At 35.3% G+C, this 12731-nt stretch overlaps 3 protein-coding genes across 3 annotated transcripts; all 3 read right to left on the bottom strand.

The window, feature by feature from the left end:
• Positions 1–445: 445 nt before the first annotated feature.
• Positions 446–3092, bottom strand: LOC113687213 (replication protein A 70 kDa DNA-binding subunit D-like). Its single transcript, XM_027204882.2, has 10 exons — positions 2949–3092; positions 2583–2853; positions 2407–2503; positions 2183–2307; positions 2005–2083; positions 1777–1906; positions 1541–1692; positions 1314–1434; positions 946–1174; positions 446–874 (listed from the first exon to the last, which is right to left on the bottom strand). The coding sequence occupies exons 1-10, from the start codon at positions 3090–3092 to the stop codon at positions 732–734; spliced, it is 1491 nt and encodes a 496-aa protein (XP_027060683.2). The 3' UTR covers positions 446–731.
• Positions 3093–3257: 165 nt separating this feature from the next.
• On the bottom strand, positions 3258–5218 carry LOC113687212 (uncharacterized). The gene is made up of 2 exons (XM_027204881.2): positions 4068–5218; positions 3258–3969 (listed from the first exon to the last, which is right to left on the bottom strand). The coding sequence occupies exons 1-2, from the start codon at positions 5216–5218 to the stop codon at positions 3258–3260; spliced, it is 1863 nt and encodes a 620-aa protein (XP_027060682.2).
• A 6942-nt stretch (positions 5219–12160) lies between these two features.
• On the bottom strand, positions 12161–12508 carry LOC113743970 (uncharacterized). Its single transcript, XM_027272015.2, has one exon. The coding sequence runs from the start codon at positions 12506–12508 to the stop codon at positions 12161–12163; it is 348 nt and encodes a 115-aa protein (XP_027127816.2).
• Between the last annotated feature and the right edge of the window lie 223 nt (positions 12509–12731).

The raw sequence follows: 12731 nt of genomic DNA, 5'->3' as shown, positions 1-12731 counted from the left end.
AGCACGTGGTTTGGTCTGTGAAGCTGTATTTTTATACGTGTAAGAAAGATAAATTGAACAAGCAAGATAAAGAACAGAAAGTGAACACAACGGGAACATTCAACGGGAACATTTAGACAACTGTAATGGTTACACTTCAAGATTAAGTTTCAATTGTATTATGGCAATTAGCAACAATAAGCTGAGCTCTACATACAGGCATAAAAGGTTAGATATATTACTGAGGTTAATCATTTATATAGACAAGAATAGAACAGAAAGAAGAACAACATTCATATAGCACTGTTACATTCTGATTCTTCTGTCAACGTATGAAGGATAAGCATGGTACATTACACATTAGTTTTGTGATTTATGGGAATGATAAGTTGTTGAATAAAAGACAGCAGTAATGCTATGATTTCTTAAAATCATAGATTACTTAACAAAAAGTATAGAGGAGCAGTTTAAGTTTAAAGTAGCAATCCTAAGTTTCAAAATAAAATGTGGAATATGAGAACTTAGTTCAGTTTTGGACAACAAGAGATTATTATATGATCTTGAAACAAGGAAGAGTATAGTTAAGTAGCAGTCATTCTACGATTTCTGGGAATCATAAGTTGCTGAACAAAAGACAGCAGCAATATTATGATTTCTTAAAATCATAAATTGCTGAACAAAAAGCATAGAGGAGCAGTTTAGGTCCAAAGTAGCAATCCTAAGTTTCAAAACAAACTGTGGAACATGAGAACTTAGTTCAGTTTTGGCTTCTTGCTGCAGCTAGTTCCTTCAAGTTGAGAGGCATTATTTTCTGGTTCTTCAGCCTGATCAAACTTTTGATTTAGTGAAAGACGAACCTTTGAAGTTGGATTGTTTTCTTCAACAGTTACAGTACCTGAAGAACCATGGCATTAATTTGGAGTAAGAGAAAAATTTTATTTGTGTGTCATAAGTATATTCATATACCTGAAGTTGTGATATGTGAAGAGTCATCCTGGTCATGAACTGATACAAAGGGAACGATTGATTCATTGACAGAGGAAACTTGAGTAGCAGCATCCACAACCTCAGAATAATAAATGATTGTATATCGTTGCTTTGTATCTGCAACTTGAGTTTGTACTGGCTTAATGTGTACCAAGAACCACTTTAATTCAAGTTCTTTGTGGACAGTTTCAAGTGGAAGTTCAATGTTCTGTAAATCAGAAAGTAATTAAAAAAAGTTTTCAAAAAGCAGAGAATATGGTTCTAGTTTATGATTTAGTATAAGTGGATAATATAGCATTGTAATAACAATTGTCTTCTTAATAGTTTACTGGTAATTGAACATGGACCTGTTTAAAGTGTTCCATTATTTCAAGAGCATTGAACGTCAACAGCTGTTCAGCTTGTTCTCCAAAGATAGAAGCTGTGATAACTCCTGTATGATCTCGTAAATCCATATCAAAGCGACACCTAGAAAAATGTTTGCAAATAAAAGCTTAGCATGTGTAAAAGATGATGATGATAGTAAACTTTATAACTTTTCTGTACATAAAAAAAATTTGTTTCAGTAAAGCACCTTGGTTCAGCAGGATGTTTTTCTTTACAAGTATTACAGCTAAAAATGACTCCATGTGCTGCTGCAGTACCTCGATAACATTTTTTGCAACTCATATACCAGTATTTCTGAAATATGTGCTGGAAAGTAAACTGTGCTTTGACCCATGTACTCTGAAATGAAAAGTAAAAAATATGAATATATTGTTTGATATCTAAACATAGTGTGAAATAAACTATTAGCGAAGATGTTTATACCTTGTGGGAAGGATTAACATTGCAAATTAAGGTGGTTTTCTGATCTGGTTTTAATGAAATTTCTGGATTGTATCTAGTATAGGTTTTCTGTTCCAGAATAAGTGTCAACTCTTTGCTGTTTCTCATTGCCCTATAATAAAATAATGTTAAAGATGTAAACAATGAATTATATAGCATTAATCATGAACTGTTGAGAATGATAATGAGGGGGAAGAAATAAATCAAGACCAATTCTTTAGTTCCCTTGCTTCTTGAATAGGAGGATTAACAAGGATTGCAGAATCAAACCATGTGGACAGAGAAACACCTACAGAGAATAGTTATTGATTCAGGACCATCTGTTAGAGAATGTTATACATGCATATAAGTGTATTAGATGATGGTTAAGCATTAAATTCTAAGTTACCATTGTAGTTGTTAACTTTTATCCTTCGGGCAATAATAACAGGATAGTTGTTCATGGCAGAAATTATCTGTTCTCCTTCGTTTTTGATGAAATCATCCCACATAGAAAGTACAACAGTCTGCAATCTGCTATGAAATAAGTAATCAGTAGTTAATAAGTTATGTATGATAGGAGAAATTATAACCACTGGTCATTATATATAAGATAAGAATTAGATATCTTACTCCTCATTCACAAGGACAAACTTTTGAACAACAGATTCTCTGTAGTTTGTAGTAATTGTCTTTTTCTCCAATGTTTCAATAACTATTGCGAGGACATCTACAAAAAGGAAAAATTTGTCAAATATTTCATGCAGAGATATAGATGCTATTTGTATAGACCAAGTAATAAGATGTACCAACTGATTTAGCCTTATCATCCATGTACTGTGCCAGATCTCTAAACTTTGTACAGTTGAACTTGACAGGCATCATGTCTTCATCATCAAAAACCTCTTCAATAACAGTTCTGCTAGTGATTGTCCATTGATGAGTTATTTCAGCAGTCTGATATTTTGGCAAGATCGGCCTGACTTCAGCATTGGATATCTTGTATTTCTTATAAATTTGGAGGATTGAGCTCATTCTAGGGATGTCATTATTGAAAATAATGCCTTCAACTTTTGATCCCTATTGTATTATAATATAAATTTATGTCATTAATGTTTATTTTCTATAAAATATAAATATGCATATGTCTAATATGGATATTTTTGGTTGTGTACCTCAGTATCAACAAATATGAACTTTTGTTTTTTTGTCGGGGTGGACATTGATTGAGTAATTTGCTGTTTCTCTTGAACTGTGATTTTACATGTCCAACTTTGCATTTCAGGCACAATTTCTTTCATTGCCAGCAACTTTTCCATTCTGTATTTTTATGAATAGAAAAGAAGAAATATATCAGAGGGATTGATATATACAGGAACAACCATTATTGAAAAAGAAGAAAGTTATTATGGTCGAAAAGTATCATATCAGTAAAAGAACGAGGAATGAATAAATCAGTATAGTATACCTAAAGCTTAATAACATCAGTGCTGAGTTAGTTGAAATATTTCTTCAAACACAACATTTCTAGTCTTGCAATCAACTTTAATGTCTCCAAAAGTTCTAGGCACAATAAGAATTTTAACTGCGGCTGATGCTTTAGCTCTAGATAAAGCTACGTACAACTGTCCATGAGAGAAAACCGGCTCACGAAGGTAAATCCTGACATAATCAAGAGTTTGTCCTTGAGATTTGTTAATTGTTAAGGCAAAACAAAGTCGAACAGGAAATTGTGTTCTTATAAATGGGAGGCCATTCCTTTCGCTATCAGATGTTTGAAGAGGAATTTTAGGCAAAAAGATTCTTTTTCCTTGATGTTGGCCAAAAGCTATTTCAGCACAGATTGTATGTTGTCTGAGCTCTCTACAGATGAGACGTGTACCATTACACAATCCTTCTACAGGGTTCAAATTTCTCAAAAGAATGAGAGGACAATTTTCTTTAAGTAATAACTTATGAGGAGGAAGTCCTTTTGGATTTTGTGAATTGAGAAAATCTTCATAATCTCCTTGATGGCGCTGATCAACAGTTTTATCAGAGCTAACATAAACATGAAGATTCCCAGGAAACCTTGTTATCATGATATCATTTAGCTCATCAACTGAACTGTTTTTTGGAGTAAGAATGCACATATTGATCATAGTATAAGGATCATTTGAATAAGCCAATAAATCTGGAAATACAGATTGTATCAACCTGTATATAAGAAAGGTAAGTCAATATATATATAAAAGGCAGATTTAGAAAGAGAAGAAATAGTAAAAAGAAGTATAGTTTAATTACAATTTTATAACCTGTTTAGAGATTCTTCTTTTTCATAATAGGGAATGACTATGTCATTCGGTAAGGTTATTTGGCCTTGTGGATCAACAGGCTCTCTTCCTTCACCCACTCTCAAAAGAAACTCTGAGAATGCTGGGTCTAAAATAGCCCGCATATTTTCTGTCAGTTTCAACATATGAAATTTATTCCATATAGGTGAATTAGGAAGGCTAGCATCTATGAGAGTTCGTTTTGAAGCTTTCTCAATTACAGGTAAAGTTTGTCGAAAATCTCCTCCAAAAACGATAACCTTTCCTCCAAATGGCAGCTCAGATTCCATTATGTCTTTTAGAAAATCATCAAAGGCTTCAATAGTTTCTCTTTTGGCCATTGATGCTTCATCCCACAAGATCAGTTTTGATTCAAAAAGCAGTCTAGCAACACTACCTTGCTTACTGATCTGGCAAGTTTTATTTGTTGACAAATCTAGCGGTATTTTGAATCTAGAATGCGCTGTTCTTCCACCTGGAAGAACAGAAGCAGCGACACCGGATGTTGCCACTGCAATAGCAACATGTCCTTGAGATCTTAAAGTAGCTAAAAGCGACCTATACAGAAAGGTCTTTCCAGTTCCACCCGGACCATCGATAAAGAAACTTTGGCCAGCAGAAGAAGAGATTGCATGCAGAATTAAATCATAAGCATGCCGTTGCTGAGTATTCAATTTAAAAGACAAAAGCAGATCTTCTGGTAATACTTCAATATTCCTTTCACTGTCAATTTCCTTTGTTAACTGTTCATGATATGCAGCTCTAAGGGTATTTGGAACTAAATGGTAATCATCAATATTTTTACCCATTTGCTCAAGCAACGTACTGATATCTTTCAAGACTTTATTTCTGATTTCAGTAAAAGAATAGTGGTAAAGTTCCTGTGATCTTTGATAATCACTGCATAACTGTTGTTCAAATTTATGCCAGAGTAATCTAGGATCAGTAGGTGTACAATGAACAAGAACAGTAGCAAATAACAGTCTTAACGATGATGGCATCTGAAAAACTGCTGCTTCTTCAAGAGTATCTTCTATATATGTATCAGACTGTAATAGACCAAGGTTTAAAGCAGCTTCTCTGAAGCAATTCATTTTTTGACCATTAACAGTTAAAAGGTCATCAAATGACATAGGTGCTCGGACATGATTTAGCAGCAGTCGAAGATAATACCTTTCTCCTTCCTTGGGACTAACAGTTACCAGTCTTCCAATAACTTTTTTACGTTTTCTCTCAGTCCAAATTCTAAATTTAGTAGACCAAACGAAATGCTCAGGAAACTCTCTATAAAAGCACTTCAAATTTTCAGCTTTTCAGTTTGCTTTGTTCATTTCAAAAAATTCGGTTAGCATGGTCTTTGAGAAATCAATCTTTCTCATCAATTCTAAAAGATCTGAATTTTTGTTGAAAGTAATAAACTGCTGACCAGGGAGATGAACTTGAAGAGAATAAACTGCTGGAGTCATCTCATTTAGTCGGAATTCATAGATTCGCCAAAATGCTTCAGGGGGTGAAATCCATCTTCCCTGCTGGAATTCTTTTATTTCATCAACATCAGCAGAGCTTTCTCCAGTAACAATCTTAAAACTAACAAGATCATGTCCTTTGAAAACATATTTGTATAAATATTTCACCAGCTTCAAAGTAGAACAAATTTCCACATTCATGTGGCAATCAAAAAGGGCTAATAAATAAGGACAATATGGAATAACCCATCTATTGTCAAGTTCATTTCTACGCACCTTTATCTTTCTACCATCATCTCTCCTCCTATAACATGGATAAGTATCCTCAGCATGAACTGTTTGTTCGCAGAAATTTTTTGGATAATGATTCTTGCATGAACCATTCTTCATACATGGGCTAGTTTGATCCATAACTCCACATGGACCATGAATCATGTGTTTAAGAACAAGAGAGTATAGATGGGGATATTGATGAGGGTTAGGCAGCTCAGCAGATACTATCCTATCATAAGATTGATGATTCAACAACTTGAACTGTGGTTTCAAAATTAATAACAAATGAGCATGAGGAAATCCTCTTTTTTGGAATTCGATAACATAAACACATGCAGCTACTTCTCCAAATATTTTCTTATCTAAAAGTTCAGATTTAAGCATTTCAAATTTTGCTCTGAACACTCTAGACAAAAGATCTGGCCTATCTTGAGGTTTTTCTGTAAATTGCAGATTATCCTGAATTTCTTTCCACATCGGATTACATGTCATCGTAAGAAAAATATCAGGTTTTCCATATTTCTGAACCAAGGCCATGGCATCAAGATATCGACGCCTCATATCTCGTGGTCCGCCTATGAATGAAGCTGGTAATATCACTTTACGACCAACCTTTGAACCTTCAGTTTGGCCTACTGAAAGACTATCCATCACTCCTTCAAGAATTTCAGTCCGAATATCATTCTGTCTTTTCCGTTGAAAATCCAGCCTAGAAGTTTCAATTTTTACATACCCATCTATAGAAAATTGCTGTAATAATCTAAGTGTGTGCAGCAACATGGATTCATCATTATCTCTAATTTGAAATCTATAACAATAATATTCTCTAGCTGAGACAGTGTATTCTTCTTTCTTGCCACGGTCAGCAGCTATAAAAAGGACAGAAACACTATATCAATAAAGGAATGTATTTATTGTAAATAATATTGAGAAATTTGGAAAGACAGTAGCTGCACTTGCCTCTTCTTTCCAAATCAATCAAATCAGACGAGTGTTCAACAGAAGAGGGATCGATATTAATTTCATCTTCACATAAATCATCACCTCTCTTTCTCTTATAGACTCGTTTAATTCCATGATGCCATCCAGATTCACCCCGAGGAAATAATAAAGGGTATTGTAAAGGATCATAACAACCATAGTAATGCTGGATCCTATAACTTGTATTTGAATGAGTATAGACCAAAATATGTGCCTGTTTATCAAGAGATTGATCATCACTCTCAGTCCATATTGCAGCGACTTGGGAAGTAGAAGGCAGATTATATACACGTTGGTCTAGAGTAGGGTAGCAATTAAGAGCAATGTTGAAGTTGTTAATATTTGGCACATCTCTGAGATCTTTGAAAAATCTAGCATAAGGATTCTCAGAAAGGATATCCATCAACAACCTCAAAGTGGTCTCACGTAATTTGTCACAGCTAGCTACTCTTCTTTTCAGCTGCTCATCAGTATCAAAAATATATAGCTGAATTCCAGAAGACCTATCAGTTGACTCTGATAAACCATTGAGAAAATGATAAACTTGGCCTTGAACACGATAAGTATAAACACCCTTTGTATTCTTTGTCAATTCTGAATCATACTTTGCAGCAAAAGCTGTGAAAGCCAAGTTATTATTATAGGTGCGAGCTAATTTTCTAAAATGCTCACTCTCTTCATCGTTTTCTGTGAAAAGACACTTGAGAGCATAAGGCATGCGAGGAGCGACAATAGAGATTTCTCCTTTGGAACAACAAAAAGTAGGAGGTTCTAAATAGAATCTCTTAGCTCCACAATATTGACAGTCAGGAGCATCAGGAAGGAGCAAAGGTGCATCAGGAATAACTTCAATTCTTGAAAGATATATCTTAGCACCTGTACCATTTGGCCCTACAGATGGATCAATATAGCTGATAGAATAACAAAGTCCAGTTCCGCAAGAGGGGCAGAATAGTAAAAAATAACTTAAACGGTATTAGGGTCACTAATAAACGAAATGCAACCTGTTCTGTGAGGTCTGCTACGGACAGGATGACTATGTGTTGGCCTAGGAGAAGTAATAGCAGCAGGAAGATTAGAAGGGTTTATATCTCTTTTTCTTCTCTTGGCAACATCAGCCTCTGCTTGATGTTGCAGAGCTGAAATTTGGCCACAAGGCTGGATAACTGCAATAGTAAATCTTAATTAGATGTCCATTGCAGATTATCTTGCCATAGATATATTACAGGTATGGTGAATAGAACATTTGGTTTTTTTTCTTCCATGATGAGAAGAAACCAGACAAGTAACAAAAGATATTGGCAAAGGTGACAATTTAAAGAACCAATATTATACCTTCAGAGAGACATCTAGACCGAGAATCAACTTGAGTAGAAGAAGATGCAAGGTCTGTTGAAAAATGATCCAAATATTTATAGTTGATAACATTATTGATTTCAGAATTTGGCTCATTCATATAACAAAAAACATTATCTGAATTCTCACTTTGAATATTAAACCTTTGGTTAATCTCATTAGGCAGGGCTGTACTGTTTCGAGGAGGCCGAGTCAATGTTTTTGACAAGGTGTTCCTGCGTTGCTGCCTAAAAGATTGAACAGTAGACCAAAGATTAGAAATTGGAAAGCATGCTTCTTTTTGCTTGTCAGTAATATTTCTTAGCTGAAGATCCAATGTAATAGATGAAGGAATAGATTTCTTGACGAACGACTTAAAGATTCAGAGCTGATACATGTTTGAACATCAGAATTTGGCTTTTTCGTAGCTTGGAAAACATTATCTGATTTATTCCTCTGAAGTTTGAAGACTGCTTATTCTTGGCAGCAGTGTTTTTTGAAACATGAGATGGTTTTGTGGATCAGGTATTCATGTACCTTTTCCTAGAAGACTTTACTGCAGGATAATCATGAGAAGATCCACATTGTTCTTCTCTTTGCATGACAGCACCAGTTTTTTTCCTATTTCTTCCACTCTCTAGTTCACCAATGAGTGGAGTTTCTGTAATGTACATAAATTAAAGGCTGGATTTGTATCAGGATGGGATAGTTAACTAAAAATAGGCCAAGATACTGGTATAACAATAAAGTGAGAAAGACATGGCTGATGTGAGCGGAAAATCAGGCTGGATATACCTTCAGGAATAATCGGAAATGGATTGGATTCAATGGGAACAACAGAAGAAGGAGCAGGACTTGAAACATTAGTAACAGTAGATCCGCTGCTGGCCATGTAGTCCAATCCCTCTCTAATGAGAACGCCTTGATCATTAGCAAAACCAAGCGAGCTATGTCGTACCATTTCATTAAGCGTAACATTGTCATTTTGACTATCCTGAATGTTACTGTCTCTATGTGAACAAGGATCAGGAAAAAATACACCTGTTTCTACATAACCAAGTGGAACACTACGAACAAAAGAACGCGATGATTCGTTTCTTTTCTTTGCAGCCCTAGCTTCACTTCGACGGCGTAAAAGCGCAGCTTTCTCACTTTGCGGCATTTCTGCGTATCGTTTTCGGCGTATGGCATTTCTATCCATCTAACTTAATTAATCAAAGAACAAGGAATGGAAAATAATTTACAAAAGCACAGGCAAAGGAAAAAGGAGACAGAAGAGAGAAAAATAGTATGCAAAGAAAAAAATAAAGCAGACATCATTCGTTGATAAGAATAATCTGAACCAGCACAACAACGAACAATAAAACTCAACTAATAGAACCGACAAAGACAAAGAAATAGATGTACAACAGAAATAGATGCAGAAATTCATATATATATTGAATGCAACAGGAAAATTAGGGCTTGGATTCAGAGAATTTGTGTCATTGGATCTGACTTTCCATCAAATTTATCAAGGTGTTCCATGTATGAAAATTTCTTGTTTTGCTGAACAGCAGTTTTGTTCATTAATCCATTGAACAGCTTGAAATAAATGAGGTCAAAGCATGGTGCAGTCTCACTTTTAAGCTGACCCTGAGTTGGCTCAGTACGAGCTTTGTTCTTGGTTCAAATTGATTGCTTCAAATGGCCAATTTTCCAAGGATAACACTTAACATTTTTGCTCCTCATAAAATAATAAAAAGCTTCACATCTTTGATTATCTTAATTTCTTGATTATAACTTTCCCTAGCTTTTATCAATCATTCATGGTACATTTCTTATCACTTGTCCCAGCTATTATTAATGAACCCTTCCTTCTTCCAGTCTTATTATCAAGCTCAAAAAATTTTGCTTTAAAAGAAAGGAAAAAAGGGTAGCATCTTTCTATGTGAAGATCAAGTACGATTTTAGATATGATAATCAATAAACGTTAATCAAATTGAAGTCTTCAAGGGTTTCAAGTCTCATAATTAAAGTTCTTATTTAAAACACAAGATTCTATGTTCTTGTAGCAGTTTATCAATACAAGAAACAAAAAACTGGTAGAACAAAAGGCCAAAAAAAAAGAGAGAGAATGATCAGCTAACCTGAATCAATACAAGCTCCAAATATATAACACAAGATGACGAAGAAAGAAAGCTCGTTACAGCAACCACATATGAAGAAAGCTGCATGCAAAATATAAAGGGAAAAGAGGAGAAAAAGGCAGAACACAAATAAGAACAAACAATGGACAAATGAAAGGTAGAACAAAGAATGAAAGAAGATAGAAAATTTGAAATAGCCTTACCTTAATGCAACGGCAAAATAGAAAACACCCATAAACAGAGAAAGTAAACCTGAATTAGTCGATGAATGACGGACCAAAAAACATATTGGAATAAACAGGATTATAGATGAAATAGTTCACTAAAAGAAAAAGCGCACCTGACGAATTTGTATCAACAAGAGCAAAACGAGGAAGACGCTTCGCAGAAACAGAGCAGAAAAAGAGAAAATAAGAACTAACCAAAGCAACTAGCAAACATAATCATATAAGAGGGAAGATAGAATATCGTGCTATAAACAATAATACAAAGAAGGGATGGAAAAACTAAACACATCACTAACCATGAGTGTGAGCAGAAAATCCGGCCAAGAATGCATAGTTTTAGCTGCAGCGGTGGGTTGTTGGACAGAACAAAGAAAATGCTACGGTCAGACCCGTCAGCTTTTTTCAAGTTTCAATAGCCGTCAACAGTAATGGATGTGTTTTTCACAAACAGTACCCAAAGGCTTCGGAGGAACAGAGCAATAAAAGAGAAAGTAAGAACCGAAGAAAACAAAAAAGAAATGATACAAAAAAGGACTGTAAAAACTTAAGATATCACTAACCATTAGCATAAGCAGAAAATCCCAGCAACAATCCATAGCTTTACCGGCAGCGGTGGCTTGGGCAGAACAAAGAAATTGCGGTGGGTTGGACAGAACAAAAGAAATTGCCACGGTCCTTCTTTCAATAGCCGTCGGCAGTGAAGGAATGATGGTTTTTTACAAATGCAACCCAAGTGTAAATAAAAATTGACCTCCTGACAAGTGCAAACCAATTCGTTGTGGCTGGTAAGAAAAATATAATGGGAGGGCAAAACTGGAATACATTTGTCTTGATAGTCAACTAAACTGAGTTATTGCAATGATAACAATCACTTCCCAATACATATGGGAAAAGGCAGAACAGAAATGGTAAAGTGGTCCAATCGTATACAACCAAAATGAAGACAATAAATGTACCATTCATTTACAAAGACAAGGGTCTCAGCATTTTGGGATTTTTTTTTTTTGCACAAACACATGCAAGGACAATTTGTGGTCGTCCTATCTCGTGCTGAGACAACGGTCTCAGCATTTTGGGATTTTTTTTCTTGCCAAGGACGACCACAAATTGTCCAATAACATTTTGCCACATCAGAAAAAAAAAGAACGGTCTCGGCAACATCCCTACACACTTAGTACATATGTGTTAACAAGTAGGCGTCTATTAAAAAGAGTAGGCGTCTATTAAACTCCAACCATATTTAAAAAAAAAAATTGTTGGAGTCTTGCATTTTTTTTTTATAGAAAATAATTCAATCCTTTTCAGGATGTCAAGTATATTAGAGCGTCATATAATGTTTCTCCCTAATTTCAAACTTTGTAGAGGAAAAATTTTTTTTTTTGGGTCCTCGTGATCATCACAAATCATCTTTTTTGACAAATCTTTTCTTTTATATTCTTTTGTCCCCCCAAGTCCCAAGTGAGCTATAAAAAAAAGGCATTTTTAGAAAGAATGTCCCATCAAAGGCGTAATCTTACCATGTTAAAATCCAGAACTTTAAACAAATACCTTTTTTTTATTTTTTTTGGCTAACCTCGGAATTGAGGGTGGGCGCCACTCCAAATCCTATTAAAAAAAAACAGTCAAAAGTACAGCAAAATGAGGCTGGCGTGCCGCCAATGCACCTAAGCCAAACGCACATAAGGCATCTGAACCCTATCTAGGCAGGCTAACCGCCGTATGTGGTCCGGAAGTGTGGAGTGAGTGAAACTTTGATGGACACGCGTGGAACTTGCCAGAGTTGTCAGGGCATCTGCAATTGAATTCGCTTCTCTGTAGACGTGAGTGAAGGCGATCTGACGACCCAGCGCTAGAGATTTGATACGAGAGACCGTTCCCCATAACCTCCAAGGCACCCTACCCCCGCCATTCACCATATTCAGCAACACCTGGGAGTCCATTTTGACTTGTAGGAGTTGAAAACTTGATGAGGTTTGCATACCCTCTAGTAACGCCATTGCTTCTGCCTCCATATTTGTCCTTATTTAAACAAACACCTTTATTATTTGATTTTCCCCTCATAAAAGTTGCTAGCCTTTTCCATCTTTTCCATAAAACAAGTTTCAAGTTTGAATCTTTCATCAAATTAAATATAACTACAGCTTGTGCCACTTTTAGAACCTTACTTGACTCAATAATTTGACGAGTTATTGTTGACTTTTGTTTTTTGTTCAAGTAGTCAAATTTTTAGGAGGA

Source organism: Coffea arabica, chromosome 5e (genome assembly GCF_036785885.1).
Source record: "Coffea arabica cultivar ET-39 chromosome 5e, Coffea Arabica ET-39 HiFi, whole genome shotgun sequence".
NCBI lineage: Eukaryota > Viridiplantae > Streptophyta > Magnoliopsida > Gentianales > Rubiaceae > Coffea > Coffea arabica.
Note: the sequence above shows the minus strand (reverse complement) of the source record. Positions and strands in the feature narration are given on the sequence as shown.

Bases quoted from the DNA above. Each gene is read 5' to 3' on its own strand.
- LOC113687212 (XM_027204881.2), bottom strand. From the start codon at position 5,218: ATGTCATTTGATGACCTTTTAACTGTTAATGGTCAAAAAATGAATTGC. The intron at 3,970-4,067 runs GTTATAAAATTG...TCTTATATACAG, and splicing joins AAAGAAGAATCTCTAAACAG to GTTGATACAATCTGTATTTC.
- LOC113743970 (XM_027272015.2), bottom strand. From the start codon at position 12,508: ATGGAGGCAGAAGCAATGGCGTTACTAGAGGGTATGCAAACCTCATCA.
- LOC113687213 (XM_027204882.2), bottom strand. From the start codon at position 3,092: ATGGAAAAGTTGCTGGCAATGAAAGAAATTGTGCCTGAAATGCAAAGT. The intron at 2,504-2,582 runs GTACATCTTATT...TCCTTTTTGTAG, and splicing joins TGATAAGGCTAAATCAGTTG to ATGTCCTCGCAATAGTTATT. The intron at 1,907-2,004 runs GTCTTGATTTAT...ATTTTATTATAG, and splicing joins GCAAGGGAACTAAAGAATTG to GGCAATGAGAAACAGCAAAG.